The 20915-nt window shown below is 37.6% G+C and overlaps 9 protein-coding genes across 9 annotated transcripts; all 9 read right to left on the reverse strand.

Annotated features, from left to right (window-relative positions):
• Positions 1-130: 130 nt before the first annotated feature.
• On the reverse strand, positions 131-2129 carry LOC133547998 (NADH-ubiquinone oxidoreductase chain 4-like). Its single transcript, XM_061893444.1, is given in 1 exon segment — positions 131-2129. A coding segment is annotated over 1 exon segment (1071 nt). The 5' UTR covers positions 1506-2129; the 3' UTR covers positions 131-434.
• Positions 2130-2284: 155 nt separating this feature from the next.
• LOC133548004 (ATP synthase subunit a-like) lies at positions 2285-3916 on the reverse strand. The gene is given in 1 exon segment (XM_061893451.1): positions 2285-3916. A coding segment is annotated over 1 exon segment (693 nt). The 5' UTR covers positions 3763-3916; the 3' UTR covers positions 2285-3069.
• Positions 3917-3986: 70 nt separating this feature from the next.
• Positions 3987-4695, reverse strand: LOC133548007 (cytochrome c oxidase subunit 2-like). Its single transcript, XM_061893454.1, is given in 1 exon segment — positions 3987-4695. A coding segment is annotated over 1 exon segment (666 nt). The 5' UTR covers positions 4678-4695; the 3' UTR covers positions 3987-4011.
• A 51-nt stretch (positions 4696-4746) lies between these two features.
• LOC133548009 (cytochrome c oxidase subunit 1-like) lies at positions 4747-6863 on the reverse strand. The gene is given in 2 exon segments (XM_061893457.1): positions 4747-6385; positions 6854-6863. Coding segments are annotated over 2 exon segments (1572 nt in total). The 3' UTR covers positions 4747-4823.
• LOC133547984 (NADH-ubiquinone oxidoreductase chain 2-like) lies at positions 4747-7967 on the reverse strand. The gene is given in 2 exon segments (XM_061893433.1): positions 4747-7639; positions 7962-7967. Coding segments are annotated over 2 exon segments (633 nt in total). The 3' UTR covers positions 4747-7012.
• Positions 4747-9017, reverse strand: LOC133547985 (NADH-ubiquinone oxidoreductase chain 1-like; the record flags this gene model as incomplete). The annotated part of the gene is given in 1 exon segment (XM_061893434.1): positions 4747-9017. A coding segment is annotated over 1 exon segment (1002 nt), but the record flags the coding sequence as incomplete, so codon positions are not given.
• Positions 9018-15100: 6083 nt separating this feature from the next.
• LOC133548000 (cytochrome b-like) lies at positions 15101-16241 on the reverse strand. The gene is given in 1 exon segment (XM_061893446.1): positions 15101-16241. A coding segment is annotated over 1 exon segment (816 nt). The 3' UTR covers positions 15101-15425.
• Positions 15101-18669, reverse strand: LOC133547992 (NADH-ubiquinone oxidoreductase chain 5-like). The gene is given in 1 exon segment (XM_061893440.1): positions 15101-18669. A coding segment is annotated over 1 exon segment (1839 nt). The 3' UTR covers positions 15101-16830.
• LOC133547994 (NADH-ubiquinone oxidoreductase chain 4-like) lies at positions 15101-20875 on the reverse strand. The gene is given in 1 exon segment (XM_061893442.1): positions 15101-20875. A coding segment is annotated over 1 exon segment (1071 nt). The 5' UTR covers positions 20257-20875; the 3' UTR covers positions 15101-19185.
• Positions 20876-20915: the final 40 nt, after the last annotated feature.

Here is a 20915-nt window from a genome sequence, read left to right on the forward strand (position 1 = left end):
AGCTTTGGAGTCTAACCAAAGATACAAATATTAGCAGTTTTTGTTTTTTCTCTTCTCTCTCGGTGGGTGAAAGGACTTCAACCTTTTTTTTCAGAATCACAATCTAATGTTTTAATTAAACTACACCTACAATGGTTAAAACCTCAAATTAAATGGGGTTTGAAGATAAGGAACACTAATGGAAGAAGAACAATGGCAGTAAGCAAGTGTTCACGTATTGAAGCTAAATCTTGTTCGATGAATTGTTGGGAAACCGGGCCCCGTTGGGAGATAAGGAATATAAAGAAAGAATATACAGCAGTAATAAACAACCCTAATGCAACGAATACGAAAGTTCAAGGTGATCATTTAAATAAAGAAGTAGCAATAAATAATTCTGCTGAGTAATTTGGCAAAGGTGGAAGAGCTACATTGGCCAGGATACTTAAAAGTCATCATGCGCCTAAAAATGGGAAGATTACTTGTATACCTCGAGCTAAAAGCAAAGTCCGACTGTTAGTTCGCTCGTAGTAAAAATTAGCTAGACAAAACAATGATGCAGAGACAAGGCCGTGGGCGAATATCAAAATTATTGCCCCCTTAAGTGCTCAAGGGGTTTGGATAAGGATAGCAGCGATAACTATACCCATATGGCTTACAGAAGAATATGCGATTAAGGCTTTAATATCTGTTTGCCGTATGCAGATAGATCCTGCTATTACAGCACCTCAAAGGGCAATAACAATAAATGGTAAAGCAAATCCTTTGGAATTAGGGCCTAAGAGGTCCATAACTCGAATTAGCCCGTAGCCCCCCAGTTTTAAAAGCACAGCCGCTAAAACTATAGATCCTGCGATCGGGGCCTCTACATGGGCTTTAGGAAGTCATAAATGAACACCATATATCGGCATTTTAACTAAAAAACTTAAAGTTGTAGCTGCTCACAGGAATTTACTTGCAATAGTTGTGTCTGTGACAAAAGGGATGTATTCGATAAGCAAAGATAAGCTTCCTGTAATATTTTCTATTAGTAACAGGACCACAAGGAGGGGCAAAGACCCGACTAAAGTGTAAAATACTAAGTAATCACCTGCTTTTAGGCGTTCCGGTTGATTACCTCATCGTGTAGTAATTAAGATAATAGGGATAATGGTGGCCTCGAACATTAGATAAAATACAATTAAATTACAAGCACTAAATGCTAAAATTAAAAGGATCTGAAGGGTAACTAGAGTTATAAGAAACACCCGTTGCTGGGGGTGAGGGTTATCCAATATATGGTACTGGCTTGCTAAGATCATCAAAGGTGTTAACCAGCAAGAAAGGGCTAAGTATGGGGTTGAGATTGAATCTGTTGCTAAAAGTACACCGGTTTCTGTTCACCCTGTCTCACATGTTTTTAATCAGTATAGACTAATTAATGTAATAGTAGCACTATGAGTTAGAGTTGCGGATCAAAGTCATTTAAAAGGAGTTAATCAAATAGTGGGTAGAAGTATTAGTGTTGGGATCAAGATTTTTAACATTGTAGGATATTTAAGGTTTTTAAGTGATCAGAGTTATGTGTACGAGAAGTGGCCACAAGAAGGGACAATCCTACTGCTGCTTCACATGCTGAAGATGCTAGAAGTAGTATTGGGGCTGACGATAGATTAGGTGAGTCTAATTGTAAAGTTCAAATAGAAATAGCTAAGAAAAGTGAAAGTATTATTCCCTCGAGGCAGAGGAGGGCTGATAATAGATGGGTTCGGTGAAATGATAGGCCGATTAACCCCAGTAGGAAGCAGTTTGAGATAACTAGGTGGATCGCTGTCATTTTAAATGCTTGAGGACTTTAACCGCGTTTTTTGAGCCGAAATCAAATGTTTTGTTTAAACTAAGCACTTATTCTGCTCACTCTAAGCCTCCTTGAACTCACTCATAAATTAATCCAAGTGTTAAAAGCATGATTACCACAGAAGCCCAGATTAAGGTATGAAGAGGGAAAAGAAGTTGATTCCCCCAAGGAAGAGGAAGTAGAAGTGCAATCTCTAGGTCAAACAGAAGGAATAAAATTGCAACTAAGAAAAAGCGAATAGAAAAAGGTAGGCGTGCTGACCCAAGCGGGTCAAACCCGCATTCGTAAGGGGAAAGTTTTTCTAAATCCGGGTTTATCTGAGGCAACCAGAATGAAATAAGAGCTAAAATTATAGATAGGGCAGAAGTAATTAGTAAAGTTGTAGTAATAAGGTTAATTATCTTTCCTTGGGTTTTAACCAAGTCCAAGTGAGTGGAAGTCACATATACTAAAGTGATACTAGAAAGATTAGGACCCTCATCAGTAGATTGAGATATAGAGGAATAATCAAACTACATCTACGAAGTGTCAGTACCAGGCAGCAGCTTCAAATCCAAAGTGGTGTTGAGATGTGAAGTGGTATTGGATTTGTCGTATAAGGCAGACTGCTAGGAATGTGGATCCGATAATTACGTGAAGACCGTGGAAGCCTGTGGCTACAAAAAAAGTAGACCCGTAAACACCGTCAGCAATTGTAAAAGGGGCTTCATAGTACTCCATAGCTTGAAGAAAGGTGAAGTAAAACCCCAATAGAATTGTTAAAGTGAGGGATTGAATAGCTTGGGTACGCTCACCAGCTATAATACTATGGTGAGCCCAGGTTACTGTTACACCGGATGCTAATAGGACTGCCGTGTTCAGAAGGGGTACCTCAAATGGGTTGAGGGTGGTGATTCCAGAAGGTGGTCAACATCCGCCCAGTTCTGGGGTAGGGGCCAAACTAGAGTGGTAAAAAGCTCAGAAAAAACCTAGAAAAAAGAATACTTCTGAAGTAATAAACAAGATTATCCCATAGCGCAAGCCTTTTTGTACAGGGGGGGTATGGTGGCCTAAAAAAGTACTTTCGCGGATAATGTCTCGTCATCATTGATATATAGTTAGTAAAAGGGTAACAACTCCGATGGTTAAGAGAGCGTGAGAGTTGAAGTGGAATCAAATTGCTAGGCCTGATGTTAATAAAAGGGCGCCAATTGCGCCTGTTAGTGGTCAAGGGCTGGGATCAACTATATGGTAAGGGTGTGCCTGATGGGTCATTAGATATTTTCTTGTAAATAAAGGCTCAGTAGAAGTACGAAAACATAAGCTTGAATCATGGCCACGGCAAACTCTAAAAGGGTTAGTAAAAGCATAATAGCTAATGTAACACCGGCTACAGGAGGTATAATAGAGGAGAGAGCAAATGCTCCAGCGCCTATGAGATATATTAAAAGGTGACCTGCTGTCAGATTAGCAGTTAGTCGTACACCTAACGCTAAAGGTCGAATAAATAGGCTAATTGTTTCAATGATTACAAGAGCGGGGATCAGAGCAACAGGGGTAGCTGGAGGGAGTAGATGTGCTAGAGCATTGGTTGTACTATTGCGTACCCCTGTGATTACTGTGGCCAACCAAATAGGTACAGCTAAACCCAGGTTGTGGGAAAGCTGTGTTGTTGGGGTATAGGTGTAAGGGAGCATACCCAAAAGGTTTAATGTAATTAAGTATAGTATCAAGGAGGTTAAAATTAAGGCCCACTTATGTCCTGGTTGATTAAGGGGTTGAAGAATTTGGTGTGTGAACCGCATAAAAGCAGTTGACTGAATGTTAACCAATCGTGTGTTAAATCATAAAGGTGTGGACGAAGGGAAGAGGGTTCATGGAAGGGTAAAAGCTAATAGAATTAATGGTACACCAAGAAGTATTGGTGATATAAACTGGTCAAAAAGGCTTACTATCATGGTCAGCATCAAAGTTCATTTTGTATATCTTCAAAGTTTAAAAGGGTGGGGTTATTAAGGAGTATGTAGTTTAGAACCTTACCAGGAATAATAAAGATCAAAATGAATCAGGAAAAGAGCATAGTTATAAATCAGGGAGAGGGGTCTAATTGAGGCATACGTTAAGGGTGGGTGGGAACCACCAGTTTTTAGCTTAAAAGGCTAACGCTGTAACCCGGTTTAGCTTCTTAACGAGGCGTCCTGTAGAATTAGGGAAGATCAACCTTCAAAGTACTCTAAAGGTACGGCCTCCACAACGATGGGTATAAAGCTGTGGTTAGCGCCGCAGATCTCAGAACATTGTCCGTAGAATACACCAGAGCGAAGAGAGGTGAATGTTGTTTGATTTAGGCGACCTGGTACAGCATCTATCTTAACCCCTAAGGAGGGCACTGTTCAAGAGTGAAGTACATCCTCTGCAGTAACTAAAACTCGAACAGGGGACTCTAAAGGAACAACTATTCGATGGTCTGCTTCAAGAAGACGAAATTGAGACGAAGTTAGGTCTTGATTTGGGATTATATATGAGTCAAAGGTTAAATTCTCATAATCAGTGTATTCATAGCTTCAGTACCATTGATGTCCTAATGCTTTGACTGTTAAATAAGGGTTAGAAAGCTCATCTATAATATAAAGGATACGTAATGATGGTAGAGCAATTAATAAAAGGATGATAGCAGGAAGCACCGTTCAGACAATTTCAACTTCTTGAGAGTCGATTAGGATTTTGTTAGTTAATTTAGTTGAAACTGTGAGAACAATAATATAAAGGACTATTGTGCTAATCAAGAAGACGACCATCAATGCATGGTCATGAAAGTACAATATTTCTTCTATTACAGGGGATGCTGCGTCTTGAAAACCTATTTGGGAAGGGTGGGCCATAATTAAGGTGTGCAAGGGGTTATCTCACAATTTTACCTTGACAAGGTAATGTAATATTTTACTAACATCTTATGTAAGAAAGTATCATAGTGGTTATGAAAATGGCTTGAAACCATTTTACGGGGGTTCGATTCCTTCCTTTCTCGTTAAGCGGGTAAGGTTCGAACGAAAGCAGGCTGTTCAAACGTATGATTTGGTGGAGGGCAGCCATGGATTCATTCTACATTAGTAGATGAGAGTGGAACATAGTGCATAATCCGCTTAGCAGCAAATGCTTCTCAGATAATAAAAAGAAATATAATCACTGCCACAAGGGATACCAGAGAGCCTACCGAGGATACAGAGTTTCAAAGGGTATAAGCATCTGGATAATCTGAGTAGCGACGTGGTATACCTGCAAGGCCTAAGAAGTGTTGCGGGAAGAATGTGAGGTTAACCCCTAAAAACATGACTATGAACTGTACTTTAGTCCATACCTCGTGAAGAGTAAAGCCTGTAAATAAAGGGAATCAGTGAACAAACCCCCCTATAATTGCGAACACAGCCCCCATGGAAAGAACGTAGTGAAAGTGAGCAACCACGTAATATGTGTCATGTAAGACAATATCTAAAGAAGAGTTTGCTAAAATAATTCCTGTTAAACCGCCTACTGTAAACAAAAAGATAAAACCTAGAGCTCATAGTAGGGGGGCTTCTCATTTAATTGAGCCGCCATGCAGGGTGGCCAGTCAGCTGAATACCTTTACACCTGTAGGAATAGCAATAATCATTGTAGCAGAGGTGAAGTAGCCTCGGGTGTCCACATCTATTCCAACTGTAAATATATGATGTGCTCACACAATAAAGCCTAGAAGGCCAATAGCTAGCATTGCTCAAACCATCCCTATATACCCGAAGGGTTCGTTTTTATTAGCATAATGGGTAACAATATGTGAGATTATACCAAACCCAGGTAGAATAAGAATATATACTTCGGGGTGGCCAAAGAATCAAAACAAATGTTGGTAAAGGATCGGGTCCCCTCCTCCAGCAGGGTCAAAGAAGGTTGTGTTTAGATTTCGATCTGTTAGAAGTATGGTAATGCCAGCTGCTAGAACAGGCAGGGATAGTAAAAGAAGGACAGCTGTAATGAGAACCGCTCATACAAATAAAGGTGTTTGGTATTGTGTGATTGCGGGGGGTTTTATGTTAATAATAGTTGTAATAAAGTTAATAGCCCCTAGAATTGAGGAGACACCTGCTAAGTGAAGGGAGAAGATTGTTAAATCAACTGAGGCCCCAGAATGAGCAAGGTTGCCGGCTAAAGGGGGGTAGACTGTTCACCCTGTGCCAGCCCCGGCTTCTACAGCTGCAGATGCTAATAGAAGAAGGAAGGCTGGTGGTAAAAGTCAGAAGCTTATGTTGTTTATACGTGGAAATGCCATATCGGGAGCGCCGATTATTAATGGGATCAATCAATTTCCAAACCCTCCAATTATAATAGGTATTACTATAAAAAAGATTATCACAAAAGCATGTGCAGTTACAGTAACATTATAGATTTGGTCATCTCCGAGTAGAGCGCCTGGTTGACTCAACTCAGCTCGAATAAGAAGACTAAGAGCTGTGCCCACTATGCCAGCTCAAGCACCAAATACGAAGTAAAGGGTACCAATGTCTTTGTGGTTAGTGGAAAACAGTCAACGAGAGATTATCACAGGTAAGATGGCTGAGTAAGCGGTGGATTGTAACCCCACATACAGGGGTTTAAGCCCCCTTCTTGTCAAGCTCTGGGGTGTAACATGTCAGATTGCAAATCTGAAGAAGCAGGCTAACGTCTGCCGGGGCTTTCCCCCGCCTTCCCGCCTTATAGGCGGGGGAAAGTAGACAGATGCTCGCTGCTTGGGCGCCTAGCTGTTAACTAGGATCTTGTAGGATAAAGGCCTGCCTGTCTAGTAAGGCCTTAGCTTAATTAAAGTATCTGCTTTGCATGCAGTAGATGTGGGATAGTAACTCGCAGGTCTTATCAGGGATTAGGGGATTTTAACTCCTATTGGGAGCTTTGAAGGCTCCTGGTTTAGTTAACCTAAATCGCTTCTTGTTAAAAAAAGGAGCTCAGAATCGACACAATAATCGGAAGTAATACTAGTGTTAAAACAGTGGGGATGGCAAAGTATAGTGTTAAGTGTAAATTTACGATACGTCATAAAGTTGCCGTAGTTATAGAGTTAGGTGCAATGACCAAGGCGAATGAGTGAGCTACACGTAGATAAAAATACAGGCTGATTAAGGAAGACAAGGCTGCAAATGTTGCTAATACAAGAAGGTTGAACGTTGAAAGCGTGTGTAAGATTATTCATTTTGGTCCGAAGCCAGTAAGAGGTGGTATACCTCCTAGTGATAAAACAATGAAAGGAGTTAGGGTGGTGATAACAGGGGCTTTAGATCATGAGATTGATAAAGAATTAATGGTTGTAGCTTTGCTCAAGGCGAACAAGATAAAAACGGAAGAAGTTATAATAGCATAGATAATTAATGTAAGGAAAGCAATGGTTTCAGAGAACTGTAAAATAACAATAACTCAGCCTATGTGGGCAGTCGAAGAATAAGCTATTAGTTTACGAAGTTGGGTTTGATTTAACCCGCCTCAACCTCCAACAAGAATAGATAGGAGTCCTATAACTAAGAGTATTTTTGAATCAGGAGGTGTCACTTGAACAAGTAGGGCAAAGGGGGCTAGTTTTTGTCAAGTAGATATAATTAAACAGGTTAGTAAAGTGACCCCTTGTATAACTTCTGGTAATCAAGTGTGGAGAGGGGCGACTCCTATTTTTATTATTAACCCTACAATGGCTATGGCCACTGCAAGTGGATTAGATATTGTATTGATAAATCATTCACCAGTTGTTCAAGCATTAAATACAATAGCGAATAGAATAAGTGCAGATGCACTGGCTTGGGCAAGGAAGTACTTAGTGGAGGCCTCAACAGGGCGAGAGAAATGGGGTTGGGTTATAAAGGGTAAAATAGCTAGCGAGTTAATCTCTAAACCAATTCATGCTAAGATTCAATGTGAGCTGCTGAAGACCAATGTTGTGCCTAAAGAAAGGGATGACAATACTACTGAGATAATGATGAGGTTAATCAGTAAAAGTAGGAGTTTAACCCACATTGTTGGGGCATGGGCCCAAAAGCTTATTTAGCTTACCTTACTGTAGGTAGTAGTGTAACGGAAGCACCAAGAGTTTTGATCTCTTTAGCAGGGTTCAAATCCCTTCTTCCTAAGGAGTTAGGGGGACTTTAACCTCCATGAAGCACTCTATCAAAGTGGTCCTTATAATTCAGGCATAACTCCTCACTTAGTACTGAGGGGGTAAACCTGCAAGAGTGATGGGTAAAGATATGTGTAGAATGATTAAGCCCAAGGTGAGGGGTAGAAAATTTTTTCATGTTAAGTGTATTAATTGGTCGTAACGAAAGCGAGGGTAAGAAGCTCGGACCCATAAAAAAAGTATTGAGAGGAGGGCTGCCTTAATCATCAAAGCTGATGAGGTTAGATAAGGAGTTATTGGAATTGTGGTTGTTCCAAGAAATAGGATTGCTGACAAAGTATTTATGACAAGGATGTTTGCATATTCTGCCAGAAAAAACAACGCGAAAGGGCCCCCTGCATATTCAACATTAAAACCTGAGACTAATTCGGATTCACCTTCTGTAAGGTCGAAAGGGGTTCGGTTAGTCTCAGCAAGAGTTGAGACATACCATATTGCGGCGAGAGGTCAGGATGGTATAATTAATCAAATGGCCTCCTGGGTTGCGGAAAATATATGTAGAGTGAAACCGCCGGTTAGGATGACAAAGGCCAGTAAGATAAGGCCTAAGCTGACCTCGTAAGAAATCGTTTGGGCAACAGCTCGCAAGGCTCCGATCAGAGCATATTTTGAATTTGAAGACCAACCAGAGCCCAGGATGGAGTAGACAGCAAGGCTAGAGATAGCTAAAATAAATAAAATTGTAAGGTTTATATCTAAAACAGGGTAAGGCATAGGCATGGGGGCCCACAAAACCAGGGCCAATGTGAGGGCTAAAATAGGAGTGAAAATGAAAAGAGCCGAAGATGAGGATGAAGGTCGAATTGGTTCTTTAATAAAGAGTTTAATCCCATCAGCGATTGGTTGAAAAACACCATATGGGCCAACTACATTGGGGCCTTTACGAAGTTGTATATAACCTAAGACCTTCCGTTCAATCAAGGTTAAAAATGCCACGGATAGAAGAATGGGAACAATGTAAAAAATGTGATGAACCAGATAAGTGGTGGGATAAGGGTTAATAACTAAGGAGAGGATTTGAACCTCTGTTCAAAGAGCTTAGGTCTTTTGCAATTACCGGGCTCTGCCACCTTAATATTGCTTTGATTTAAAGCATAGCAGGCTCTCCTTTCGGCTGTTTGATATGGTTTCAGCAGGTAAGGGGTAGGCGTTTTTTTAAAATAGGCCCTCCCCTATTGGTCCTTTCGTACTAAAGAGGGGTGTTTCATAGATAGAAGCTGACCTGGATTACTCCGGTCTGAACTCAGATCACGTAGGACTTTAATCGTTGAACAAACGAACCCTTAATAGCGGCTGCACCATTAGGATGTCCTGATCCAACATCGAGGTCGTAAACCCCCTCGTTGATAAGAACTCTTGGAGGGGATTGCGCTGTTATCCCTGGGGTAACTTGTTTCGTTGATCGGTATTACCGGATCATGTAGGTCAGATATTCTGATGTTTTGAGTCGTAACTCTTGTCTTTAAGAAATCATTTTCTTCCTCATGGGGGTTATTTATTTCCCCATAGTCGCCCCAACCAAAGACTTTCAGTAGTGTGTTATTTAGTTTATTATTTTATTGAATGTAATTGACATAAACTTCTGTGTGTCTAGAAGCTCCACAGGGTCTTCTCGTCTTATGTTTTTATCCCCGCTTCTGCACGGGGAGATCAATTTCATTGACCGGGAGAAGGAGACAGTTAAGCCCTCGTCATGCCATTCATACAGGTCTCCATTTAAAAGACAAGTGATTGCGCTACCTTCGCACAGTTAAAATACTGCGGCCGTTAAACGTATAGTCACCGGGCAGGCAGGACCTCTTATTTTGATTGTTCAAGAGGCGATGTTTTTGGTAAACAGGCGAGGCTTTTAAATTATTTGCCGAGTTCCTTCTTCTCCTTTTAGTCTTTCTTATTTAACAATCCGGTGTAGGGTTAACGCTTTGTTGTGTGGTGGGTTTTCTTGTTTATTAGTTCATGTGCATTTCCTTCTTTGATTAGGTGCGTTAATTTTCGGTGTGGGTTCGTTCCGATGTACACTCGTGTTAAGAGAGGGTCTTAATCCTCTGATTACTCATATTAGCATTATTGTTCTCATCATATGATAAGAAAGTCTAATAAAATTTGGGGGTTTAAGGGTAATTATAGGTATAGATGAGTGTTTAGTACTTGAGCTTTAACGCTTTCCTTTAAGATGGCTGCCATTAGGCCCACTTGGGTATTATTCTTTATATTCAACCTTTAACCTCCCTAAAAAGCTGTTTCTTTAATCAAAAGAGCTGTACCTCTTTTGACTAACTCCAACCTCTAGTAATCTCTGCCTTTAGTTAGGTAAACATGTGTGATGCGATTGTGGGGTTGAGCTGAACTTCTATTCTTTTCTTAGACAACCAGCTATAACCAAGTTCGATAGGTTTTTCGCCTCTACTTGAAGATCACCCCAATCTATTGCCACAGATACGGGTTAGCCCTTTAAAGGCTGTCTTGAAGTAGCTCACCTGGTTTCGGGGTTTTAAACTTAAGTACACTTTGCTTAAATTATTCTGGCTAAACCATGATGCAAAAGGTACAAGAGTTAATCTTTGCTTTATTAAACTTAATTGATCTTTTTCAACCCTCTTTCAACATTCCCTTACGGTACTTATTCTATAGCGCCTATGTCTTTTTTTGTCTCCCATACTAAAGTGGAAAAATGTTTTGTTTAAAGTTGTTAATACTTTTAGGGGTATTCCTAATTTTGATTGCTTATTAAAGGTTGGGCTAGTTTTTAGGTATTAGGGTAGCTTGATTTGCACAAGCGTCGTCTCGGTGTAAGTGAGAAGCTTTAACTTCTTAGCCATACCCTAGTAAGCCAAGTACACCTTCCGGTACACTTACCATGTTACGACTTGCCTCCCCTAAGTTTTCTAAGTGGTGTTTATTTAACGTTGTGTAGAAAAGGGGAGAGTGACGGGCGGTGTGTGCGTGCTTTAGCGCCTGCTTCAGGGGGATACTCTATTTCTCCCTTACTACTAAATCCTCCTTCATAGTCATGAGATTTCAGGTTGCATTCGTAATACGCTGGTGAGCGAATGTAGCCCATTACTTTCCCTCTTATAAGCTACACCTTGACCTGACGTATAAGGTTCAATCAATTGTGCTCACTATAAACCCTTCACAGGGTAAGCTGACGACGGCGGTATACAAACGGTAATGGCAAAAGAGGGTGAGGTTGAACGGGGGTTATCGATTATAGAACAGGCTCCTCTAGGGGGTTTTAAAGCACCGCCAGGTCTTTTGGATTTTAAGCTGGTGCTTGTAATACCCAGGCGGATGTTGGGTGTAACTACTCATCAGTTTACTGCTAGGCATAGTGGGGTATCTAATCCCAGTTTGTTTAATAGCTTTCGTGGAATCAGGGGGGGGGGGGGTTAAAGCTACTTTCGTGATGGATTTTCTAATTTTGAATACGTTATACGGTCAAAAAGGTGTTCAGCTTTAGTTCTTGTTTTCCCTAACCACTCTTTACGCCGGTTTCTGTCATCTTGGGTTACACGTATAACCGCGGTGGCTGGCACGAGTTTAACCAACCCTTTAAATAACTTTAACTGAGTCAAGTTTTCACTTATCTCTCAAAATTAATCACTGCTGAATACCCTTGGGGGTGTGGCTTAGCAAGGCGTAGTGGGCTACAATTGTGTGCCTGATACCAGCTCCTTAATGTCAAAAGAGATTAAAGGGCATCCTCACGGGGGCGCAGATACTTGCATGTATAAATTTAGTTACAGTTGACAGTAAAGTTAGGACCAAGCCTATGTGCTATCGGAACTATCATCGTTCAGTCTTAACATCTTCAGTGTTATGCTTTATTATTAAACTACGACAGCGAGATGTGTTTTAACTCTAAGAGGGGGTTCACATTTATATTTTCACGCTGCTCAAGTGTGTTATAGTTTACAGATATTTGTGCTTGCATGCATATACATATACACATGTATGTATATGTATATATATGCATATATATGTATATATATGTATATATATATAAATACCCATACATATACATACATATATATATATATATATATATATGTATGCATACATATTTTATATTTATATATATGTATATACATACATCATTTATATACCTACATATATGTATTTATACATATGTTTTATCTTGTATTTATATATTTATATACACACATGTATATGTACACATTTATATTCTTATATACATATATATACATATATACATATATATATTTATATGTATACATTTTATTTTATTTTATTTTATTTATATATATATAATTTATACAAACACTTATAAATTATATAGATATATTCTTATGTTTATGTGCGTATAGTATTAATACGTGAGTGTTATATATACTACTGACATAGTCGTGTGTATAACCGTATATACATTCACGGGCAGGTGTGTACATTTATATGCCACCTGTGTAGTATACATGTGTACTTTTATTTATATATATATATATACATACATTATTTTATTTTATATTTATACATATATATATATATTTATTTTATTTTATTTATATATATATATATATATATATTTATTTTATTTTATTTATATATATATATATATATAATTTATACAAACACTTATAAATTATATAGATATATTCTTATGTTTATGTGCGTATAGTATTAATACGTGAGTGTTATATATACTACTGACATAGTCGTGTGTATAACCGTATATACATTCACGGGCAGGTGTGTACATTTATATGCCACCTGTGTAGTATACATGTGTACTTTTATTTATATATATATATATACATACATTATTTTATTTTATATTTATATATATATATATTTATTTTATTTTATTTTATATTTATATATATATATATTTATTTTATTTTATTTTATTTATATATATATATATATATTTATTTTATTTTATTTATATATATATATAATTTATACAAACACTTATAAATTATATAGATATATTCTTATGTTTATGTGCGTATAGTATTAATACGTGAGTGTTATATATACTACTGACATAGTCGTGTGTATAACCGTATATACATTCACGGGCAGGTGTGTACATTTATATGCCACCTGTGTAGTATACATGTGTACTTTTATTTATATATATATATATACATACATTATTTTATTTTATATTTATATATATATATATTTATTTTATTTTATATTTATATATATATATATATTTATTTTATTTTATTTATATATATATATATAATTTATACAAACACTTATAAATTACATAGATATATTCTTATGTTTATGTGCGCATAGTATTAATACGTGAGTGTTATATATACTACTGACATAGTCGTGTGTATAACCATATATACATTCACGGGCAGGTGTGTACATTTATATGCCACCTGTGTAGTATACATGTGTACTTTTATTTATATATATATATATATATATATATATATATATATATATATATATATTTATTTTATTTTATTTTATATTTATATATATATATTTATTTTATTTTATATTTATATATATATATATATATATATATTTATTTTATTTTATTTATATATATATATAATTTATACAAACACTTATAAATTACATAGATATATTCTTATGTTTATGTGCGCATAGTATTAATACGTGAGTGTTATATATACTACTGACATAGTCGTGTGTATAACCGTATATACATTCACGGGCAGGTGTGTACATTTATATGCCACCTGTGTAGTATACATGTGTATTTTTATTTATATATATATATATACATACATTATTTTATTTTATATTTATATATATATATATATTTATTTTATTTTATATTTATATATATATATATTTATTTTATTTTATTTATATATATATATATAATTTATACAAACACTTATAAATTACATAGATATATTCTTATGTTTATGTGCGCATAGTATTAATACGTGAGTGTTATATATACTACTGACATAGTCGTGTGTATAACCATATATACATTCACGGGCAGGTGTGTACATTTATATGCCACCTGTGTAGTATACATGTGTACTTTTATTTATATATATATATATATATATATATATATTTATTTTATTTTATATTTATATATATATATTTATTTTATTTTATATTTATATATATATATTTATTTTATTTTATATTTATATATATATATATATTTATTTTATTTTATATTTATATATATACATTTTTTTATTTATTCACACACCCAAAAATAAGGGGGGTAGGGGGGATTACCCCCTAATAAAACCAAGAAAGGGGGGATAAAGGAATAAATAGGATTAAAAAATCACTATTATGCTCTTGAAAGAGAAATATGCTACTCTTATAATAATATCCTTTCAACATTCATCATTAGTATTTCGTTCAAGAAAATGTACACCCTTGTCAACTAGTACCGTGTGCACTCTGAAATGCCAGATGAAAGGAAAAAAAAAAAAGGAACCCCTTACCCACTGGAGTGAATCCCCCGGGTAGCTGGGTAACGAGTCGTATGATTATCAACATTAACTTATGCTAGCGTCAATGAAAGTGTGGGGAGTAACGCAGTAAATGGACCTGAGGTAGGAACCAAATGCCAGGAATAATTCACTGTGAGCGACCCCCACGAATACTTGTCCCTCACCTTCAATAACCGTTAGCATTAAGGTATCGTCGGATGGTAGGTTCTTAGTGCCAACCAATGGTTAATTTAATAAAGTGTAGACTACTTGGTAGAGTTTACTTATTATTGTTGTATGGATTCTTAAATCTCTCATTACCCAATTAATCTGTGTTCCTACTTCATTAGTGTATTTAGTACACCTTAGTTGATTTATTGAGATTACGATGTTTTAAATAAATTAATGGTTTTAATACATATATGTCTATGTATACCTTATTTATTATTAACCCTGAATGGTTACAAGATTTTTATGCTTTTAATACATAGTGATATTATTTAATACAGATGTATATATATATATATATACTCATATATAAAATTATGCATTTCCAGAGAATAGTTTAACAGAACACTAGCTTTGGGGGCTAGAGGTAAGCGCTGACGTCGCTTTTTTCTGAGCAGGGGGGAGGGCTTTAACTTCCGACCTCCGGCTTACAAAACCGACGCTCTAGGGTTGAGCTACCCTTGCATTCTCATTCGAGTATGCTGTTTTCAATATACCCTGCTGAGGGCATTAGTACTAGGAAGATCGAAAAATAAGCGATTGAGGCCAGCTGCCCAACGATAATGTAAGGAGGTTCAGCAGGTATTCCTCCAATTCATGTTAAGATTATAACATCGGCAACTAGTAATCAAAACAGAGCTTGTGTGAGTGGGCGGAATGTCAACCCTCGGTGTTTAGAGGTGTGTAGGAAGGGGACAAGTGCTAATACCAGGATAGCTGATAGTAAGGCTAACACACCTCCTAACTTATTAGGGATGGATCGAAGGATGGCGTATGCGAATAAAAAGTATCACTCTGGTTTAATATGAGTAGGGGTAACTAAAGGGTTGGCGGGTGTGAAATTATCAGGATCTCCTAGTAAATAGGGTAAAAATAAAGCCAAGGCAACGAGTGATAACATCAGTGCTGCGAACCCTAAAAGATCTTTGAAGGAAAAGTACGGGTGGAAGGAGATCTTGTCTACATCTGAGTTCAATCCCGCGGGGTTATTAGAACCTGTTTCATGTAAAAATAGAAGGTGAACAAGGGTGGCAGCTAATACTATAAATGGGAGTAGGAAGTGAAATGTAAAAAATCGGTTCAAAGTAGCGTTATCCACAGAGAAACCCCCTCAAATCCACTGTACTAAATCAGTGCCTACATAAGGCACAGCAGACAAAAGGTTAGTGATAACGGTAGCACCTCAAAACGATATTTGTCCTCAAGGTAAAACATAACCTACGAAAGCTGTTGCTATTACAAGAACTAGAAGTATTACACCAATATTTCAGGTCTCTTTGTAAAGGTAGGACCCGTAATATAACCCTCGAGCAATGTGGAGGTAAATACAAATGAAAAAGAATGAGGCACCATTAGCATGTATATTGCGAATTAGTCAGCCATAGTTAACATCTCGGCAGATATGGGTGACTGATGAAAAAGCGGTAGCAATATCAGAGGTGTAGTGTATTGCCAAGAAGAGGCCAGTTACAATCTGAGAGATCAGGCAAAGTCCTAAAAGGGAGCCGAAGTTTCATCAAAGGGAGATATTTGAGGGGGTGGGTAGATCTACCAGAGCATCATTGGCGATTTTTAACAGGGGGTGAGTTTTGCGTAGGTTGGCCATTAGTTTATATAGTTGAATTACAACGGTGGTTTTTCAAGCCACTGGTTTTGGTTAAAATCCGAGTATAAACAATGACATATGTTTTAATAGTTTTATTAATTAGTTTGATTTTGGGGTTTGCTGCCGTAGCTTCAAATCCCTCTCCATATTTCGCTGCCCTAGGTGTAGTATTTGCTGCTGGGGCAGGTTGTGGGTTAGTGGCGTACTTCGGGGGTTCTTTCTTATCGCTTGTTTTATTTCTAATTTACTTAGGTGGGATATTAGTTGTTTTTGCTTATTCAGCAGCTTTGGCTGCTGAACAGTACCCTGAAGGCTGGGGTAGTTGACCTGTATTTAGCCGCATAGTACTTTACTTATTAATAGTAGTAGTTTCTTTCGGCTATTGTTGAAGTGGGTGGTTCGAGGTGCTTATTATACCTTTGGAAGAAATAGGAAGTTTAGGGTTATTACGCCAGGATACGTGTGGAGTAGGTATAATGTATTTATCAGGTCGTTGAATACTAATTATTAGTGCTTGAGCCCTATTGCTTACATTGTTTGTTGTTTTAGAGTTAACACGTGGGTTTGAGCGAGGATCTTTACGTGCTATTTAAAGGTTAAAAATCAATACAGTTAAAAATAGGGTTAGTAATAACGATATTATATAGGTTTTAATTGAGCCCTTTTGTGCGTTACTAACCACAGGGGCTAAAGTGGTGTTAACAGACACTACGGCTTTAGGTCCATATTTCTCTAGCCAAACTAGGTCTATTGTTCGGGTGGCAATTTTTTGTCCAAAACCATACACTTTTGTAGGAAAAATCCGATGATTAATAATCGGGAAAAAGGCTAATGAGTTAGAGAAGCGATAGGGGGGCATGTACCGGGGTATAATGGTTTGTTTATGGGTTATCGAAGCAAGGTCTAATGCTACCAGAAGGCCTGTAATAGTAACAAGAATGGCTGCCACCTTACTAAATATAGGTATAGTTATCACAGGGGTTTTTGAAACTGGTATATTTGTGTAAATAAGTAAGCCGGCTACAACACTTCCTAATGCTAAGCGTAAAATAGGGTTAATAACCGAAGGGTTATTTTCATTGATAGGCGATAGCGCGTTGAATCGAGGGTTTCCTATGCATACAAAAAAGATAATACGAAGGCTGTATACGGCTGTAAGTGAAGTAGCAAAAAGTGTAATGAGGAGGGCTCAGGCGTTCAGGTATGAGTTATTTAAGGCTTCAATGATTGGGTCTTTCGAAAAGAAACCTGATAGGAAAGGTATCCCCGTTAATGCTAAACTTCCTAATGCTATTGAGGATGAAGTGAAAGGGACTAAGCGGTGTATACCCCCTATTTTACGGATATCCTGCTCATCATTTAGAGCATGGATAATGGAGCCTGAGCAAAGGAATAATATAGCTTTAAAGAAGGCATGTGTGCAAATGTGTAGAAAAGCGAGATGTGGTTGGTTGAGTCCAATAGTTACTATTATAAGGCCAAGCTGGCTTGATGTAGAAAATGCAATGATCTTCTTAATATCATTTTGTGTCAGGGCGCAGATTGCTGTAAAGAGGGTTGTTAATGCACCAAGACATAGGCAAAGTGTTATAGCTGCTGGGTTATTTTGCATTAAAGGGGTTATGCGGATTATTAAAAAAATACCTGCTACAACCATAGTGCTTGAGTGGAGTAAAGCGGAAACTGGGGTAGGGCCTTCTATTGCAGAAGGTAATCAAGGGTGAAGACTGAATTGAGCGGATTTACCCATAGCGGCCAAAATAAGACCAACAAGCGGGAGAGAGAGGTCTATGTCTTTAGAGAGTGAGATAATTTGATGAATATCCCACGAGTTAAGGTTTATTGCTATTCAAGCCATGGCAAGGATCAAGCCTGCGTCACCAATACGATTATAAAGTACTGCTTGCAATGCTGCTGTATTTGCATCCGCTCGCCCATACCATCAGCCGATAAGCAGGAAAGATATGATGCCTACCCCTTCTCAGCCAATAAATAATTGGAATATATTGTTAGCTGTTACTAAGATAATTATTGCAATTAGGAAGATAAGGAGGTATTTAAAGAATCGATTTATAGCAGGGTCCGAGTGTATATATCAAAAGGCAAATTCCAAGATTGATCAGGTGACGTAAAGAGCAACGGGGGTGAAAATAATTGAGTATATATCAAATTTGAAGCTAAGAGTAATGTCAAATGTTGACAAGCTTATTCATGTGAATGAGGTGATAATAGCTTCACTCCCATCATTCAGAAAAATAATAAGGGGGATGAGGCTAGTAAAAAATGATATCTTAACTGCAGATTTAACATGTGTTGATGACCAGCTTTGTGGTAAAGGGTTAGGGGAAAAGGTGGTTAAAACTGGGTAAGTAAGAAGAGCAAAAATGATAAGAAGGGCGGATGTTAAAATTAGGGGGGTAGGGTGCATAACTTCTACTTGGATTTGCACCAAGAGGTGTTGGCTCCTAAGACCAATGGACAGACTATTGTCCTATAAAAGTATGCGAGTGAGCTTTGGAGTCTAACCAAAGATACAAATATTAGCAGTTTTTGTTTTTTCTCTTCTCTCTCGGTGGGTGAAAGGACTTCAACCTTTTTTTTCAGAATCACAATCTAATGTTTTAATTAAACTACACCTACAATGGTTAAAACCTCAAATTAAATGGGGTTTGAAGATAAGGAACACTAATGGAAGAAGAACAATGGCAGTAAGCAAGTGTTCACGTATTGAAGCTAAATCTTGTTCGATGAATTGTTGGGAAACCGGGCCCCGTTGGGAGATAAGGAATATAAAGAAAGAATATACAGCAGTAATAAACAACCCTAATGCAACGAATACGAAAGTTCAAGGTGATCATTTAAATAAAGAAGTAGCAATAAATAATTCTGCTGAGTAATTTGGCAAAGGTGGAAGAGCTACATTGGCCAGGATACTTAAAAGTCATCATGCGCCTAAAAATGGGAAGATTACTTGTATACCTCGAGCTAAAAGCAAAGTCCGACTGTTAGTTCGCTCGTAGTAAAAATTAGCTAGACAAAACAATGATGCAGAGACAAGGCCGTGGGCGAATATCAAAATTATTGCCCCCTTAAGTGCTCAAGGGGTTTGGATAAGGATAGCAGCGATAACTATACCCATATGGCTTACAGAAGAATATGCGATTAAGGCTTTAATATCTGTTTGCCGTATGCAGATAGATCCTGCTATTACAGCACCTCAAAGGGCAATAACAATAAATGGTAAAGCAAATCCTTTGGAATTAGGGCCTAAGAGGTCCATAACTCGAATTAGCCCGTAGCCCCCCAGTTTTAAAAGCACAGCCGCTAAAACTATAGATCCTGCGATCGGGGCCTCTACATGGGCTTTAGGAAGTCATAAATGAACACCATATATCGGCATTTTAACTAAAAAACTTAAAGTTGTAGCTGCTCACAGGAATTTACTTGCAATAGTTGTGTCTGTGACAAAAGGGATGTATTCGATAAGCAAAGATAAGCTTCCTGTAATATTTTCTATTAGTAACAGGACCACAAGGAGGGGCAAAGACCCGACTAAAGTGTAAAATACTAAGTAATCACCTGCTTTTAGGCGTTCCGGTTGATTACCTCATCGTGTAGTAATTAAGATAATAGGGATAATGGTGGCCTCGAACATTAGATAAAATACAATTAAATTACAAGCACTAAATGCTAAAATTAAAAGGATCTGAAGGGTAACTAGAGTTATAAGAAACACCCGTTGCTGGGGGTGAGGGTTATCCAATATATGGTACTGGCTTGCTAAGATCATCAAAGGTGTTAACCAGCAAGAAAGGGCTAAGTATGGGGTTGAGATTGAATCTGTTGCTAAAAGTACACCGGTTTCTGTTCACCCTGTCTCACATGTTTTTAATCAGTATAGACTAATTAATGTAATAGTAGCACTATGAGTTAGAGTTGCGGATCAAAGTCATTTAAAAGGAGTTAATCAAATAGTGGGTAGAAGTATTAGTGTTGGGATCAAGATTTTTAACATTGTAGGATATTTAAGGTTTTTAAGTGATCAGAGTTATGTGTACGAGAAGTGGCCACAAGAAGGGACAATCCTACTGCTGCTTCACATGCTGAAAATGCTAGAAGTAGTATTGGGGCTGACGATAGATTAGGTGAGTCTAATTGTAAAGTTCAAATAGAAATAGCTAAGAAAAGTGAAAGTATTATTCCCTCGAGGCAGAGGAGGGCTGATAATAGATGGGTTCGGTGAAATGATAGGCCGATTAACCCCAGTAGGAAGCAGTTTGAGATAACTAGGTGGATCGCTGTCATTTTAAATGCTTGAGGACTTTAACCGCGTTTTTTGAGCCGAAATCAAATGTTTTGTTTAAACTAAGCACTTATTCTGCTCACTCTAAGCCTCCTTGAACTCACTCATAAATTAATCCAAGTGTTAAAAGCATGATTACCACAGAAGCCCAGATTAAGGTATGAAGAGGGAAAAGAAGTTGATTCCCCCAAGGAAGAGGAAGTAGAAGTGCAATCTCTAGGTCAAACAGAAGGAATAAAATTGCAACTAAGAAAAAGCGAATAGAAAAAGGTAGGCGTGCTGACCCAAGCGGGTCAAACCCGCATTCGTAAGGGGAAAGTTTTTCTAAATCCGGGTTTATCTGAGGCAACCAGAATGAAATAAGAGCTAAA

This window comes from Nerophis ophidion, unplaced genomic scaffold (genome assembly GCF_033978795.1).
Source record: "Nerophis ophidion isolate RoL-2023_Sa unplaced genomic scaffold, RoL_Noph_v1.0 HiC_scaffold_323, whole genome shotgun sequence".
Classification (NCBI taxonomy): domain Eukaryota; kingdom Metazoa; phylum Chordata; class Actinopteri; order Syngnathiformes; family Syngnathidae; genus Nerophis; species Nerophis ophidion.